The 16,874-nt window shown below is 35.2% G+C and overlaps 1 protein-coding gene across 2 annotated transcripts; it reads right to left on the bottom strand.

The window, feature by feature from the left end:
• Positions 1 to 502: 502 nt before the first annotated feature.
• On the bottom strand, positions 503 to 3,056 carry LOC145823321 (uncharacterized). 2 transcript variants are annotated; one of them, XM_082922887.1, is made up of 2 exons: positions 2,864 to 3,056; positions 503 to 2,779 (listed from the first exon to the last, which is right to left on the bottom strand). In XM_082922887.1, the coding sequence occupies exons 1-2, from the start codon at positions 3,048 to 3,050 to the stop codon at positions 609 to 611; spliced, it is 2,358 nt and encodes a 785-aa protein (XP_082779013.1). In that variant the 5' UTR covers positions 3,051 to 3,056; the 3' UTR covers positions 503 to 608. The 2 variants fall into 2 exon arrangements, 1 of the variants encoding a protein (XP_082779013.1); XR_014365610.1 differs by having other exon boundaries at positions 2,709 to 2,793; positions 2,864 to 2,994.
• Between the last annotated feature and the right edge of the window lie 13,818 nt (positions 3,057 to 16,874).

Below are 16,874 nucleotides of genomic sequence, written 5' to 3'. Positions count from 1 at the left end.
ATGTAAATTTACCGAACCAAGCACTCATTTTCTTATTCATTATTTGAAGTAGAAAGAACTATGGGTGTTTGGTTGTCCAAATTGTAAAATTATTTTTTTAACCATTAGATTAGATTTTTAGCATTAATGATTGGACAAATTGTCTCCAATCGGACTATATGAACTGAAATCATGAACAATAAAGACTAAATAGATGCAATTAATAATTTACAAATGAAGCAGAAAAAGTGACTATAGTTTAGAGCATAAAAGCAAATTTAAATATATATATATATATATATATATATATATTAAAAAAGTGTCCAAGTCTTGTACCTTTTTCAATTGCAGCTACTAGAGTCAATAACAAACCTTTATTTTCGCTACTCATTTATTATGTCCATGATTTTATTTTTTATTTTTTCGCATGATGATTTCCAATCAAGTGCTTTGTATAAACATCAAAGGAAATAAACTAGCTTTATTATGTATGATACAAATAACTGCTAAGAAACTAAAAATAGACTAGATAAAAACTATAACCAAGCCATAGTTTTTCATGATCAAGCAAAAGATTGCAGAAATTCATTGTAATACTTACCAAATGACACCACTTGCATTGGCTAATTTCACCTTCTTCTGTTCGTGTGAGCATGCTTTTTAAATCTCTTTCTGCTTTCATTTCGTTCACCTTCAATGATCCTCACAAGCCATTGAGGTTTTCCTCTAGAGAACATAAGATATCCCATAACAAGTCCCCACACCAGCCCACATATGTAACCCGGTAATATGACTTCCCAGTTGAATCCACTTGAAGTATTGTCTTCTTGTTGAAACATCAAGGGTGGTGGTTGTGGTGTCCTTGGATTGCATGCATTTGACAATGGAGGTCCACATAATGCCAAGTTGTCAGTGTAGGAACCATTTAAAAATGTATCAAATTGGTTGCCTTGTGGTATCGGTCCTATTAGTTGATTTTGTGAAAGGTTTAAGACTTCTAGGGATTTCAAATTCCTTAGTTGTTGAGGTATCGCCCCATTGAGTTTGTTGGAAGAGAGGTCTAACCATTCGAGCATTGTCAAATTAGCAAGAAATGTTGGTATATGACCTGTAAGCCTATTGTGTGACAAGTTGAGCCCTCGGATTGAATTTAACTTTCCAATGATCTGTGGAATCTGACCTTTGAATTTGTTTTTTGATAAATCAATTGCAGTGAAAATGGTTAGGACTTTTTCCATTTCTATGGTTGATCCTTTGATTACTATAGTCAAACGATAGTAATATCCACCAGCTGTTAAGTATTCCAATTTAAAACTGGCTTCGTCGACATTCATCATAGCATTGAAATTCTTGAAATATTTTCCCGGCAATGGACCAGTAAAATAATTGTCTGACAAATCCATAACTCGCAACTTAAGGAAGGGAAATTTGGCTTTGGAAGCTGGCATGGCTCCATTGAATTTGTTAGATCTCAGTATTAGAACTTGCAACCATTGTAGTTTTTCCAACCAATATGGAAATTTGTCGGACAACTTGTTACATCCAAGATCTAGCACTCGTAGATTTTTGCAATTGACTAAAGATTTTGGTACTATCCCCTCAAATCCATTTCCATTAAGGTTGATAGTATGAAAGTAATTTCCCTTTACAAATGTATTAGGAATGGTGCCAGAAAAATTATTCTTCCCCAGATCAAGCACAGAGAAACCTAAATTTCCTAAACATTGTGGAATAGCACCATTAAAGCTATTATTAGACAGGACAAGAATTTGAAGGGAAATTGCATGGCAGAGCATGTCTAGCTTACCACTGAAGTTATTTGATGAAAGAATGAGACTATTAAGGCTCACAAGTTTGAAGTTTGAACTTGGAAACCTACCATGTAGGTTGTTACTGCTCAAATCAACATCAACTAAATAAGTGGATTTGAACTCTTTTACATGCCCAGTCAATTTGTTATTACGGATGCTTAATTGATTCAATGCTGGTAAGCTGAAGACCCAAGATGGAATTTTACCATTGATTAAGTTATCATCTAAACTTAACAACGTTAGATTTGGAAATCCAATTATTTGTGATGGAAGAGGTCCCCATAGCTGATTATGCGACAAATCTAACTCAACCAGTGATGTTAGGTTTGAAACCAATGATGGGAATGGACCGCTGAAGTTATTTGAACCAATATGTAAAGAAAGAATACTTTTACTGTTGGGTAAAAAATCCGAAATTATACCTTCAAAATTATTACCTGAAACTTGCAAGTAGACGAGATTTCCAAGGTTTGAAAGTGAAGATGGGAGCATGCCAGTGAAATTGTTATTTTTGATGTCTAAAACAGTCGTTTCCGTAAGGTTTCCGAGAGACGTAGGGATGGATCCATAAAATTTACAATCATAGGCAGCCAACATTTTCAAGGACTTCAAATTCCCAATTGAGTCAGGTAGTTCTCCAGAGAAATTAGTTTGTGAAAGGTCCAAGTACTGGAGAGGACTGCTCGAGTTTATAAACTCGGGAAAATAACCAGTGAGAGCAAGATTATCAAATATACGCAACTCATTCAGATGTGGTAAATTGAATATTCCGTCAGGAAATTTTCCAAGCAATCCACACCAACTAAGATCGAGAAGTGTTAAAGAAGTGAGATTGAGCAAGGAATTAAAGACCACTGAAGATATGCTTACACCCGCAAGATTAAGTTCTCTTACCTTGGTTAAGTTTTGAACAAGTAATTCAAACCTCAAATCATTGTAAGAGAGATCAAGCGAGACCAATTTGCTCAGAAAGGAGACTTCTATAGGGACTTTGCCAGAAAAACTAGAGTGAGAGAGGTTGAGGTGTGTCAATCTGGTGAATCGACTAAATTCAGATGAGATTGGAGACATACCAAAGTCATTGAAAGCAAGGTTGAGGCTTTGGAGGTGAGGAAAGTAGTAGAAGATGGTGGTATTGGGGTGGATGGTGCCGTCGAGCCAGCTGCAACTGAGGTTGAGGCCAATTACTTGACTTGTGTTGTTGTCACACTCGACCCCATCCCACAAGCAACAATCAGAACCCTCCTTCCACGACTCCATCTTCGGGTAAGAAAGGATTCCGTAGTAATAATCACAGTAATATTCGGAAGCATATTTATCGAAGGATAATTGTTGCTTAAATTGGAGCAATGCAGAGCTCTGCTCTTCAGTGCACAGTTGGGCATGCAAACAAGTAATTTGGAAAAAACAAAGAAACAAAAAGAGGTGAAAGAGTTGATTGTTAGAGACCATCTTTGCTCCTAGATTCAAAAACAAAGGTTGTAATGGTTGCTGACTATTAACAGAGGAGAGGCCAAATGCTTTATGGGCAAATGTAGGTGCAATGCAAAGCCTACAAACAAGTGAGCCAATCTTCATTGATGTCTACAGAGCTGGACCCCATATCGTGTTTTTCACTCATCAAGAAAGACTCGACTTCATAAAGTTTGACACATCTACGTTATATATACTTAAAAAGACAATACATCACAATAGTATACATAACAAAATTATATAATGTTTTGTAATAAACACCACAATATGTTGTAATTTTTATCACTGAATTTTTTTGTAACATTTTTTACCATAAATAATTTGTAACATTTATACTATACCGTTCATAACATAACCATAATAATGTGTAATTTTGACTTTTAGATGTACATAAGATAGTCACCACAAATTATGTGATTTTTACTGTAGAAGTTGTAATTTTGTTATGACAAAAAGGTGGGTGCCTACTAGCATTTTCTTAAAAATTATGTGAATTACTAGCAACTTTTTTAAATAAGGATCACTGTATATCACTTGTTCCTTTTTTCATATTTTTATATCACCAACCTAGATACATGACAAGGTATCATTTGTTTATATTAATTTCTTAACAATATCTTCAAATAAAGTAACTATTAATAAGTATTTGACAATACAAAATGATAATAGATAATCTGCTGTATATAACATTTCTCTTTTTAAAAGCCATCATTTGTTTATATTAATTTCTTAATAAATATCTTCAAATAAAGTAACTATTAATAAGTATTTGACAATACAAAATGATAATAGATAATATGTAATATATAGCATTTCTCTTTTTAAATTCACTTATAGGGTAAATAGCTAGTAAGTGAGAGACCATAGATAAAATGAACTTTAAAAAAAGTTGGAGTAAGGAAAAATCCTCTCCAATCTAATTTTTGGATTAGAAGATATTGTTTAGACCTTTGGGGTCTATTACAAATCTAAGTTTAGTGATGTAAGTTATTCATTTTGTATGCTTTATTTAGTCAAAAATTTTAAAATTGGTATGATAATTGAAGCTACATCAATTTAAGAACTTTTTTTTTTTTTTTTAAGGAACATTTAAGAGTTGATTGTAAGACAACATAGTTGATTAGATCACATATTTGGAAAAATTATTTGGTACTTCATGGGTGTTGCCTGTCCATACTCCCTGCTAATCATCATACATCATATCTCTTACTATTTCCTAATTACTCAATACAAAATCATGAGTTTCACCTCTTTCTCTACACAAAATTTCAAAGACACCACATCGCCATGTACCACCAAATAACTTCTCTCATATTTGCAATGCGAAGCCTACAAAACTAAGCTAGTCTTCCCTCATGTCTATAGAGCTTAACCCTATAGCGTGTTTCACTCATCAAAGAGCACGTTGACTCCATAAATATTGATCATAATCAATTGCATAAATGCAATAGCAACCGTGCTGCATACGCCCAGTAGGGGTCGCGCCCCCAGTGACGTGGCGCGCCCCCACTGGCTAAAAACTTTTTAAAAAAAAAAAAATAGTTTTTTTTTTGGACCAATCCGGGACCGACACCTCACTGGGGGTCGACCCCCAGTGGGGGTAGGAAGCATTAATCATGCAATAGTGGGTGTTTGAAATTTGTTTATTTAGTGGCTATGTTTTTGGTTTATTTTCATTTTTATTGAATATTTTTTTAAAAAAATAATTAAAAAATTTAAATTTAACTTGATAAGACGAACTAAGAAATTTAAAAATAATTTTAAAAGTCTAGAAAAGACAAAAATAAGCGCCCCCCAAAAAAAAGAGACTTTTTGGCTTATTTTTGACTTTCTCATTATTTTGGAATTTTTTAAAAAATTTACTTTTTAGATTATACAAGATGGGGCAAAAAATGAAAAAGAAAATTGAGATAATTTTGAAAAAAAATTAGGATGAATTATACTAACAGTCCCTGTAGTTTGAGACTTGTGTCACTTTGATCCCTGACCTTTCAATTGCGATACATTTGATCATAAATTTTGAATCTCGTTTCAAATAAGGACAATTGAAGACATTTTAATTCATTTCAAGGCAAAGTCATCAATTTGATAAAACATAAACTAGTTTGACAAAAATAAAAATTATTTCTACTCACCAAAGGTAAAATATATAAAATGATAAATCTTTTATCTTTTATTTTTTTACCAAATTAATTTTTAGTATCCGTTTGGATGATGATCATGTAATGGGTGATTGTTTTTGTTGATATTTTTATATGGTTATTATATAATAGATGGTTGTATTTGTTGTTAATATATATTTTTGGATGGTTATCATGTAATAGATGGTTATTAGATTTTTAATATATAATCGATATGTTTAATATATGAAATATTTTTAATTTTTAATTTTTTTATTTAATGGATTGGTTTAATAATGGCATCAAAGTTGTCGCTATATTTGATTTTTGAAAAAATAAAACTAATTTAATGAAAATAAATATCAAAAAAAATTATTTCTACATTCTCATAGATAAAATTATATAAAAATGATGTGTTTTTAATTTTTTTCAACAATTTAATTTTTAGTTTCTTAGAAAAAAAGTTTGAAAATAGATTTTGAAAACCAAACCAAACAAAACTTTATAACTAATAAAGTTCCAACATTATTCATTAAAAAAATGCCATTATAATTCAAACAACATATAAGTTTACCAATACAAAATAAGTTGTATGATGACTTTATCCTTCAAATTGAGCAACAATGCCTTCAATTGTCCTTATTTGAAATAAGATTTAAAATTTAGGGTCAAATATATCATAATTGAAAAGTCAGGAATCAAAATAACACAACTCCAAACTATAAGAACTGTTAGTGTAATTCGTCCAAAAAGTTATAAAGACAAAAAGAAAATGGAAAAAATATGAGATTTTTTTATGACAACCCCATCCTTAAAAAGACATACACCAAGACCTGTAAAATTCTATAATACACACTCATTTTTGGGTATGTAACTTATGCCAAGTTATAATTTTTTATTTTTATTTTGATTTGTTGTGGTGTTGGTTATAACGTAATTATAACTCATTGTGGTGTTAGTCTATTATTATTTTTATTTTGGTTATTACTAAAGATTTTTTTTTTTTTTGTTTTTTTTTTTTTTTTGGTTATGCCTCAAGTGATTTTGATTATAATCTTTGGTTATAACTTATTGTGATATTAGTTATGACTTATTATGGTTATTATTTTGGTTACAATCGAAGATGTGTTTTCCTATACCTCAATTAGTGTTTGGTTATGAGTTACTATTATTTTTAATTATGACTTCAAATGATTTTGTTATGACATTTGCGATGTTGAATAATCCCGAGAGAAATTCTATAGTACACACCCATATGCATCTTGTTACGCATTTTTGTGATGTATATTACTTATTTTTGTGGTAAATGTAATGTAATTTTTTAGTAGAGTTATGACAATTTGTGATTCAAAAATGAAGTTATATATTTTATGGTAATGTTACTGGTAATGCTACACATATTTTTATCTAAACATTTTCTAACAAACAAATATGTAACATTATCACGAAAATACGTAACATTATCACGAAATTCGTAATATCATTTCTGAATTATAAACTAAAAAATTTCGTAACATGACCATAAAAATATATAACATATATAAAAAAAGCTACATAAAAATAATACGTATATTGTATATAGCATGCATTAAGTGAGCGATGACTCGTAAAAGACAAGCTCGAGAGGAAAAATCCTCTCTAGTCCATTTATTACGTTGGAAGATGTTTGCATATATATGTGAGATTTTAACGGGTCAAATTTTAGTGATTTGCATTATTTATTTTGTACGTATTAATTTAAAAAATTAAATTAATTTGATAATTGACCACATGACTTTATGATATTTATTTTCAAAAATAATTGTCATTAAAATTTATTTTATAAAAAAAAATATGATAAAATTATTGGGAGATAATTATCAATTTTTTTTTTTCATAGAGCATTTGACAACCCATAATGTGAATAATGGAGAAAGCAGAATGCCTTATACCCAATATGGAGAATGCTATGGTGTGCATACCATATACACCCTACTATAAAATGAGTAATTTTATTCTAAAATTTTGTAACATTAATTATAAAATATATAATCTCATCACAAATTAGCGTAACAAAAAATATCGTAACCAAGTCATAAACTATTGCAATATGAACCACAAAATTTTGAACATTTTATTATGTTAATTTATGACAAGATTATGCATTTTGTAATTGATATTATGAAATTTTATAATAAAATTATATATTTTTATGATAAAATACATATGGTATACACCCCTAAAACAGTACGCACATGATTTTCCACCAAAATATTAATGCAATACAAAACCGACAAGTGACTTTGACCAGCTAGTCTTCTCTGATATCTACGTCATGATTATCAAAATTCCAATTATGATACTAAATGACTTTGACTAGTTACTCTTCACCGATATATACAGTATGGTTATCAGAATTCCAATTTTACTAATAGGATTTTAAAATTCTAGGATTGGTGCAATTCAAACCGACAAGTGACTTTGACCAGCTAGTCTTCTCTGATATCTACATCATGATTATCAAAATTCCAATTATGATACTAAATGACTTTAACTAGCTAGTCTTCACCGACATATACAGTATGGTTATCAAAATTCCAATTTTACTAATAGGATTTTAAAATTCTAGGATTGGTGCAATGCAAACCGACAAGTGACTTTGACTAACTAGTCTTCACTGATGTCTACATCATGATTATCAAAATTCCAATTATGAAACTAAATGACTTTGATTAGCTAGTTTTCACCGGTGTATACAATATAGTTATCAGAATTCCAATTTTACTAGTAGGATTTTAAAATTCTATGATTGATGCAATGCAAACCGACAAGTGACTTTGACTAACTAGTCATCCCTAATGTCTACATCATGATTATCAAAATTCCAATTATGATACTAAATAACTTTGACTAGCTAGTCTTCACTGGTATATACAGTATGGTTATCGAAATTCCAATTTTACAAGTAGGATTTTAAAATTCTATGATTTATGCAATGCAAGCCGACAAGTGGCTTTAACTAGCTAGTCTTCACTAATTTCTACATCATGATTATCAAAATTCCAATTATGATACTCAATGACTTTGACTAGCTAGTCTTCACCGACATCTACAGTATGGTTATCAAAATTCCAATTTTGCTAGTAGAATTTTAAAATTTTACGATCTTAGTTCGATCAAATGATTTGAATCATACTAAGATTTTAAATACTATAGAATCTTAATGTAACGCCCCAAAATAATAACCATAATTCATCCCACAATATTAATTAAATAACAACATGTGTCGAAGTAATTGTCTTCCATTCATGTAATCTCATTGTACAAAAGGTAACACATGCAATTATACATTCGTAAGTCCTAATCCGGAATCTATAGCATGTGCCACGAGTTAATGATATGAAATACAAGTTAAACAGATATATAAATGCCCTAGTGGCTACAACTTTCCATGAAGATGCGTGGTTACAACAAAAGTGAGATTAAACTTAATATAATTAAAGCCCTAGACTTATACAAAATAGTTACAACAATAACAAAAAGCTCTCAGCTCCAAGTCCTCCCAAGCTACAGCCTTGGCGGAGGCATGTCATTAGCACCGGAAAATGGTTTTCCACATAAGGTGAGTCAAAGCCTAGTAGAGATACTCTAACATAGTGTATAAATCTTAACAAAGCTATAAGGTAAATGCATATGTAATGCTCGTGCCAAAACATTTTATATCTCTTTTCAAAACCATGCAATGCCAGGTTTATATCACAATTCATAAAAACATTTCCTTTACAATAGAAAACAGGGCAGTTGTCACACCCCAAATTTTGTTACTAGGAAACATTACCAAAACCTTTAATCCAAGTGCATTTATTCAATACATTTGTAAATACAAATAAGCATTACACTGGAGTAATAGAAATAGTGTTCTCTCTTGAAGAATTACAACAATAATACATGCCAAGGTTTACAGTCAAATACTCAAAATAGATAATTACATAGGGAGACACTCATCAACCCTAAATCAGAATATACATTTCATGTCACAATAAATATCTAATTCACAAAGAAATAAATAGACTTCTTGAATCTTCAACCGGTGTTTCTGACTTCATTCTAGAAAATAGTTAAAAATAGATGGGATGAACATGAAATCCAGTAGGAATTTTCAAAGATTCTCAACAATAATATATCTAGATATATGTGATCATGAATGCTAAAGAATGGTACTTATATAGGTAATGTGCTCTTTTCATACTCAAAATACAATACATATAGTTAATTTTTTTTTTTTTTTCATGAAAGAATCCGTGAAAACCTTTCAAAGGATACTCTTTCTATCATTTCCACACCATTCACATATAGTTTTCAGAAGTTCATGCCAAGAATCCCTTGTTAACATCACCTAGAGATCTAAGTAAAGAAACCATTCATTCTACTATAATTCACAACAAGCCATCACCCCCTTTTAATCCATATTAAATTATTCAACTCAATTGCATCTATTCAACCACACACAGTTCTATTACTCATTTCCAATTACCACAATCACACATCTAAATCCCATTATAATTATTTCACATAATCCAAATAGGAACTGGCTCCGTTACCAAGCCGCATTATCACACCACATGCTTTTCCAAGCGCTACCCTAGAAGGAGTGCAAAACCTCTATTAAGCGCCACGCTTTACCGGTCACAAGTTGAAAGGAATGTAGAACCTCAAGCTTTACCGGTCATAAGCCGAAAGGAACGCAGAACCTCCACACGTCTCAATAGACCACACGCTTTACCAGGCTCTACTCCGAAAGGAAGGCAAAACCTCTATTAAGTGCCACGCTTTACCGGTCATAAGCCGGAAGGAAACAGATCCTTATTCTAGTATCAGCATCCATCAATCATTATGTCATTCATTGTTTCCATCACACATTAATCTAGTAACATATCCACCATAAACATCAAAGTCATCAACAATTCCAAATTTTTGTATTCCACATCTCTCTTTTCTTCTCCATATTATCATTAAATTTTACTACTCAATTATACAATGCAGTAGTTATTATATATTATCCAAGATTCATTGATTTAATTACCAACATTAATTTCTCTTTATATATCAAGCCAACCACACTCAATTCCTCAAAAATAATTGTAAAAGTTCATCTTCCGAATGAGTACCAACTATACTCCACACATTCCCTATTCTTCAACATTGACATTTCTTATTCAATTATAACTTGTCACAATTTATTTCATACTCTCCTCATATCTCATTAATACAATTCCCATTATCAAATTCTCCAACATAGTTTTCTGACGCAATAAGCATTTCTACCACAATTAATAATCATGATTTTTTACTCATCTTCACAATCACAAACTTAATTTCAAGAATATAAGGTCAATTGAACATTTTTCACTTCAAAAATAAATTCCACAACTAGGGTTAGGCATAAATTAGGGCTTTTTGCCTTGAGGCACAAAATCATGTTCAAATTACTTAAAACTTCCTCAATCCATTTCTATTTTTCATTTGTTTTCCTTATGTTGAAAACCCTAACCCCTTATTCATGCTTTTTAAGAAAATATCCTCTTCAAGAGGTTTTTATGTAATACAAAAACTACCACCCATCTATCTATAAGAAAATATTGAAGAGGGGCAAAGAAAATCCCTACCTCAAGCAAGAGGGTGAAAAACCCTAAATCCCGACGTAAAAGAAAACGCGATCCGCTTGGATGGATAGAAAACTATAGCGTTTCTGGTTAGACCCTACCCATTCGATGTTTTGGATCCAGGTTTCATTGTCTTATACAGTTGTTCATGTCTTGTTTCCCCTTACTTCTCGTGGGTTTGGCTATTGGGTTGTGTTGGTGACATTTGGAACAGGTTGGTAGCTTATTTTTTTTTAATTGTTGTTGTCTAGAATTCTGCTTCTTCGCGTAGGCAGTCTTTCAGAACTTCCATTACTTTAGCAGGTCTACAGAGATATTGGAAGTTGGCATTTTATGCTCGAGCGATCTTTCTTGCGCTCGAGCTGTGTTGGCTCGAGCGGTCCTTGTTGAGCTCAAGCAATGGTCTTCTGTCTGCAAAACTTCTGGGAGTTCGTATTCTTCGGTCAAGCGGAAAGTCCTACGCTCGAGCGGTCCCATGTTTTTGTGTCTGGACGTTCGAACGACATTTCTTGCACTCGAGCAATCTGCGTGTATATCAGTTTGCATCAACTGTCGCGAGCCATAGGCTACTACTTTCCCCTCTTGCATCAAAACACAACCCAAACCTTCCCGCAAGGCATCACAATAAACTGAGTAACCCAAAACCCTCTCCGAGATAATCAAAACTGGAGCAGTGGTGAGTCTAACTTTAAGTTCCTGGAATGACTTCTCATAAGTCTCATCCCACACAAATTTGACCCCCTTCCTCATCAGCCTAGTTAAAGGTGAAGCTAGATTAGAGAAATTTTTCACAAACCTCCAGTAATATCTGGCCAACCCTAGAAAACTACGAATATCAAAGGCATTCTTAGGTTGTGCCCAATATTGCACTGCCTCAATCTTGGATGAATCTACCGTCACCCCTCCTTCGAATACCACATGGCCTAAGAACTTAACTTCTCTCAGCCAAAATTCACACTTCCCGAGTTTGGCATACAACTTATGGGCTCTAAGCAATTCAAGCACTACCCGCAAGTGTTCCTCGTGTTCCTCCTCTAAAGGTGAATAAATCAAAATGTCATCCACAAAGACGACCATGAAACAATCTAGGAACTCATAAAAAATTTGGTTCATCAAATCCATAAACACAGCTGGTGCATTGGTTAGCCTAAAAGGCATCACCAGAAACTCATAATGGCCATACCGCGTATGGAATGTTATTTTTGGGATATCCTCCCCCCTAACCCTCAATTGATGGTAACCCGACCTTAAGTCAATCTTAGAAAAACAACAAAAGACCCCTTCAACTGATCAAACAGGTCATCTATATGAGGAATTGGGTACTTATTCTTAACAGTAACCCGAGTCAATTTTTGATAATCGATACAAAGTCGCAAGGCTCTGTCTTTCTTTTTAGCGGAGAGGGTCAGCGCTCCCCAAGGTGAAGTATTAGGACGGATAAAATCTTTACCTAACAATTCTTGGAGTTGAACCTTCAATTCACTCAACTCAGCGGGTGCAAACTGATATAGTGCCATAGAAATTGGTGCCGTGCCAGGTACTAAATCAATAGAGAACTCGATCTCTCGGTGAGGTGGTAAACTAGTAAGATCCTTGGGAAAGACATCGGGGTATTCACACACCACCCTTGGCAACTCAACTCGAATTTCATCACACTCACTGTAGACGCGCCCGCGTGGGCCTCGCTACAGTTCAGACTCGATTTGTGTCACGGTTCTTAATCTGAACCGAAGAGTCCAAATCCGGCAAATCGTTTTGAGAAACAGATTTTTGAAAAGAAGTGCCAAACATGGACTGCTTTGCCAAATACAGAGTTGCCACCTAAATATTTTATAGGGGAATTTAGGAAACCCTGACTCGGTGCCAAAGGCCATGTGTCCGTCATCACCAAAGTTGCCTCGGCTCGGGAGCTTGGGTACGATTGGGGAAGGTCAGCTATGAGCACCCCCTCTCGCCCGATCTGAAGGTCGGCCTCTACTAACCGTGATATCCGTTTTTGAAAACGTTATGTGTTCTTAAACCGGTTATTAGCCTAGAATTACTATGTTATGCGCACAGCACAAAAGTATAGACTAGATTGCCTAATTTGGGAATAAGCATTGCATATCCGTTTGTTTTGGAAAAATGTTTTGGAATTTGCTACTCGCAAGTAGGCTAAAACACGGATTTCAATGAGCTATTCCAACTCAGACAATCCGACCTTCACCCACAGGCATTCAGGCAATTTATAACACATAAGCATCTAGCCACATGGTAAGCATGCTGTCATGTTAACATTCACACTCATGCGAGATGCTAAAGCATAAATACTTACATCGTACTCCGTGCCAAAACAAAGAACTCGTTAGCAATCAATGCATGATCCAAGTCCATGTTTAAATGCCTAATGCAACGCATACGGAATGTCACTAGAGTAGGCTCGGCTAGTCTATGAATGACATGTGAAAATGCACAGATAGCATGTATTCAAGTTAGACTTTGAAATACTAATGCAGTTAGCATGATGCGCCGAGCCCGGTGCATGCAATACTGATGAATGATGCACGCATGCATAGCATAAGGTATGCTAAATTAAACATGACCTATTACTAACCATCAAAGCATGTAAGTAAAAGAGAGAAAGAAGTGGGGGTTGGAAGACATGCACACACTCACCCACACTTATTACAAATTCGCCCTCGCTCGGAAGGACCAAAAGAATAATACAACTCAAATAATGAATTAACTAACCTAGCTAATTAATTATTACAGACCAACTAAATTAATTAAGCAAATTAATTAATTTAAGCAAGCAAGAAAAAGGGCCTCGGGAAGAGGGCTCAATGCACGCGTGCTCGGGTCTTGCTCGGAAGTCCACTGCCATGCGCAAGCTGCCTCTGTTTTCCCTGCTCTGCCCCTCTGAAGACTGTCAAAGTCTCAGAATTGCTTCCCTGGACATTGGGAGACACCACCGGCTGAGGAGAATGGCCACCGGCAGTAAGATGTGATCATCGGCTGTCGATAAAGCTATCGGCCCAAGATGGATTGCCGGTCGGCACTCTGTGCAGTCGATCGGCAAAAAGTTCCTGCAGAATCTGTTTGACAGCAACAGAGGACAGAGCTTTGCATGGCAATGCAATTCAAGCAATGTATGCACCAACCATATCCTTTATCATGTTTATGACTCAAAGGGACATGGTCCTTGGTTCTCGGACCATCAATCGCACATTTCGATGCGTGATGGCCCAAGGATCCAATTTATGCATGTTGATTTCAAATGTAATGCAAACCAACAAGCAAGTGAGGAGCTCAACCTCAATCATGGATAATCAAGAGGCAAAGCATGCATGCAATGCAACCTAAGCATGTTAACTAGGCATGCAACATGGTAATGCAAACAAGCATACAAGGCATGTGACAACTATGCTAGTTACTCAAGCATGCAAGTATGCAAAGCATGCAACATGTTAGGCAATTCCAACTAAGAGAAATGCATGCCAAATGCAAAGTCGCTTAGACATGCCACAACAAGTGATAGGCCAAGCATGCAATCAACACACAAGGTAAGCATGCAAAGAAGCAAAGGATGGACTTAAACATGATTAGGCAATTCTCAAACATGCCAAAATCAGTGGCCAAAGTGCTCGAATATGGGGGCTAACACATGCACACACATGCACATGTTAAACGGCCTATACTTAAGCACAAAAGAGCAACTCTCAAGCACACTTGAAAGAGGCATAACATGGACAATTAATCATGCAAATGAAGCTCTGAAAATCATGTTATAGGAGGTGCCAAACCAACTAAACAAAACAAACAAAACATGCCACAATGACCCAAGTGCTTAAGGCTCACCAAAGAGGCATTGGACTACACTTATCAAGACCAAACATGGCATGATTCAAGCAACTAAAATCAGGGTTTTAGCATGTCAAAATGAACCTCAAAAACCACTTAGATGACATCAAAATGACTTACACATGGAGGCATGCACAAATGCACTTTCAAGGAGCATGAAACACAAACTCTTGAAACATCAAAGAGCCATGAAATGCAAGTATACAAGCATGCTAAGTGGACTGAAATGACATGGAAAATAGTCCCAACTCACTAAATCAAAGCAAGTAATGCATGCTATACACTCACATACTTAAGGCCAACAAGCCAAAATGCAAAGAGGCTATACAATGCATGCCAAAATCGACCCAAGCAACTAAGGATAGACCTTAATCATGGCAAAATAAATATGAAAGCTTCACAAAGCCAAGCCTAAAACATGCTAGAACAATGGTTTACAACCTAAGGCATGTTAAGGCAACAAAATGGCATTACAAGGCATGTATGCTAAGCAAGCATGGTGTACCAAAACCAACTAAAAACAGAGGCATATTATGACATAATAAGCACAAAAATCAGCTAAGGCATGGTCAACATGAACCTAAACATGGTGCTCCCTCAAGAGGCCAAAAAATGCCTTTTTCAAGGACAACAAGGAGAGGGGGTGGCCCTCTCCTTCTTGGGACCTCAAGGCACCATCCTCACCTCTGAAATCCCTCAAGATTTCAGTGTGAGGAGGCCCAAACACCAAGGTCTCGGAGCTCACCCAAAATGGCACAAAAAGGAGCCTTACAAGGCTTAAGGGGGGGTCAAATAACCCCAAATCACAAAACACTCTAAATAAACTACTTAGAGGGCCTAAAAACAGAACTTTTTTATGTTATACACAAAGCCCAAAAACAGTTTCAAGATAGGCTAAAGTAGTGTGCAAAAATGGGGTAAACAAGAGCAAGCTTCTTACCCTTGAAGACCCTCTTCAACAAAGGAGCTCCAGCAGCTTCTTTAGGTTGAAACCAGCTTCAAAACCTCCAAAACAACCCTCAAGAGGCCTCAGCTCCAAGGGATGGTGTGATGGTGGGTGCTTGTGAGCAAAAGTAAGACAAAAACACACACACTAAGCTCAAGAGAGAGATATAGAGATGGAATAGATACAAATTCCTAACCCTAATATCAAAGCTCTCTAAAAATGTTGTCTAACCCTAATGCCAAGAGAGGAGACTCTCTCTTATAGAGCTCTCTCTTGTAAAGCTTATCAAATAAGCTTTCCAAGAGGGAAATCCCTCCATACACGTGTATGGAATGGAGCAGAGTGGGTGCCAGCTATCACAGCTGGCACAAAATATCTACCAAAAGTAGATGAACAGTGATCGGCCATTCAAAATTGCCATCTTGGCAAAATAAATGGCCAACCGCAACAAAGATTGCCGACCGGCAATATACATTGCCGATGGCACAAAATCACTGGCCGGTGGCCTCAAGCCATGGCCGGTGATGTGTGGGGATGCCTCACAAGGCATTCTCTGCCCCTCCAAGGCAAAACACAAGTGTTTGGTGCAAAACCAGACACAGAACAGTCGAGTCGAGAGGTCCTGAGGCAAGGCGCGCAACCGAGACCTCCGGGAACTCAAGACGAACACAAACAAGGGTAATCACCAAGTGTTCCAATGGTGACGTCCAAGTCTTGAGGACGGTCAAAAATGAGGTGTCTACACTCACTATTCTGAAAGCTAGCAAGAAGACAACTAAGTTCACTCCACCCACGCGAATCATATATCGGTGATAAGACTCTATCTACCCGGTCTCCCAAGAAATAAAAACAATCCTCGTTCAAGGTACATACAGTAACCTTCTGACGGTAGCAATCTATAATAGCCCGGTATGACGATAACCAGTTCATACCCAAAATAACATCAAAACCAGTCATATCAAGCAGAACAAATGCAAATGGAAGTCAATGATCGGCAACCTCTATATCACAACCCCGACACCCCTGTCTCAGAATAACCTCACCACTAATAAGTGACTCTACA

Source organism: Camellia sinensis, chromosome 4 (assembly GCF_055761805.1).
Source record: "Camellia sinensis isolate YWXY chromosome 4, ASM5576180v1, whole genome shotgun sequence".
NCBI classification, from domain to species: Eukaryota; Viridiplantae; Streptophyta; class Magnoliopsida; order Ericales; family Theaceae; genus Camellia; species Camellia sinensis.
This window is presented reverse-complemented; position numbering and strand designations above follow the sequence as displayed.

Excerpts from the sequence above, each read along its gene's own strand:
- LOC145823321 (XM_082922887.1), bottom strand. The coding sequence starts at position 3,050 with ATGGAGTCGTGGAAGGAGGGTTCTGATTGTTGCTTGTGGGATGGGGTC. Across the intron at positions 2,780-2,863 it reads CCTTGCTTTCAATGACTTTG|TCCCTATAGAAGTCTCCTTT; the intron begins GTATGTCTCCAA and ends TTTCTGGCAAAG.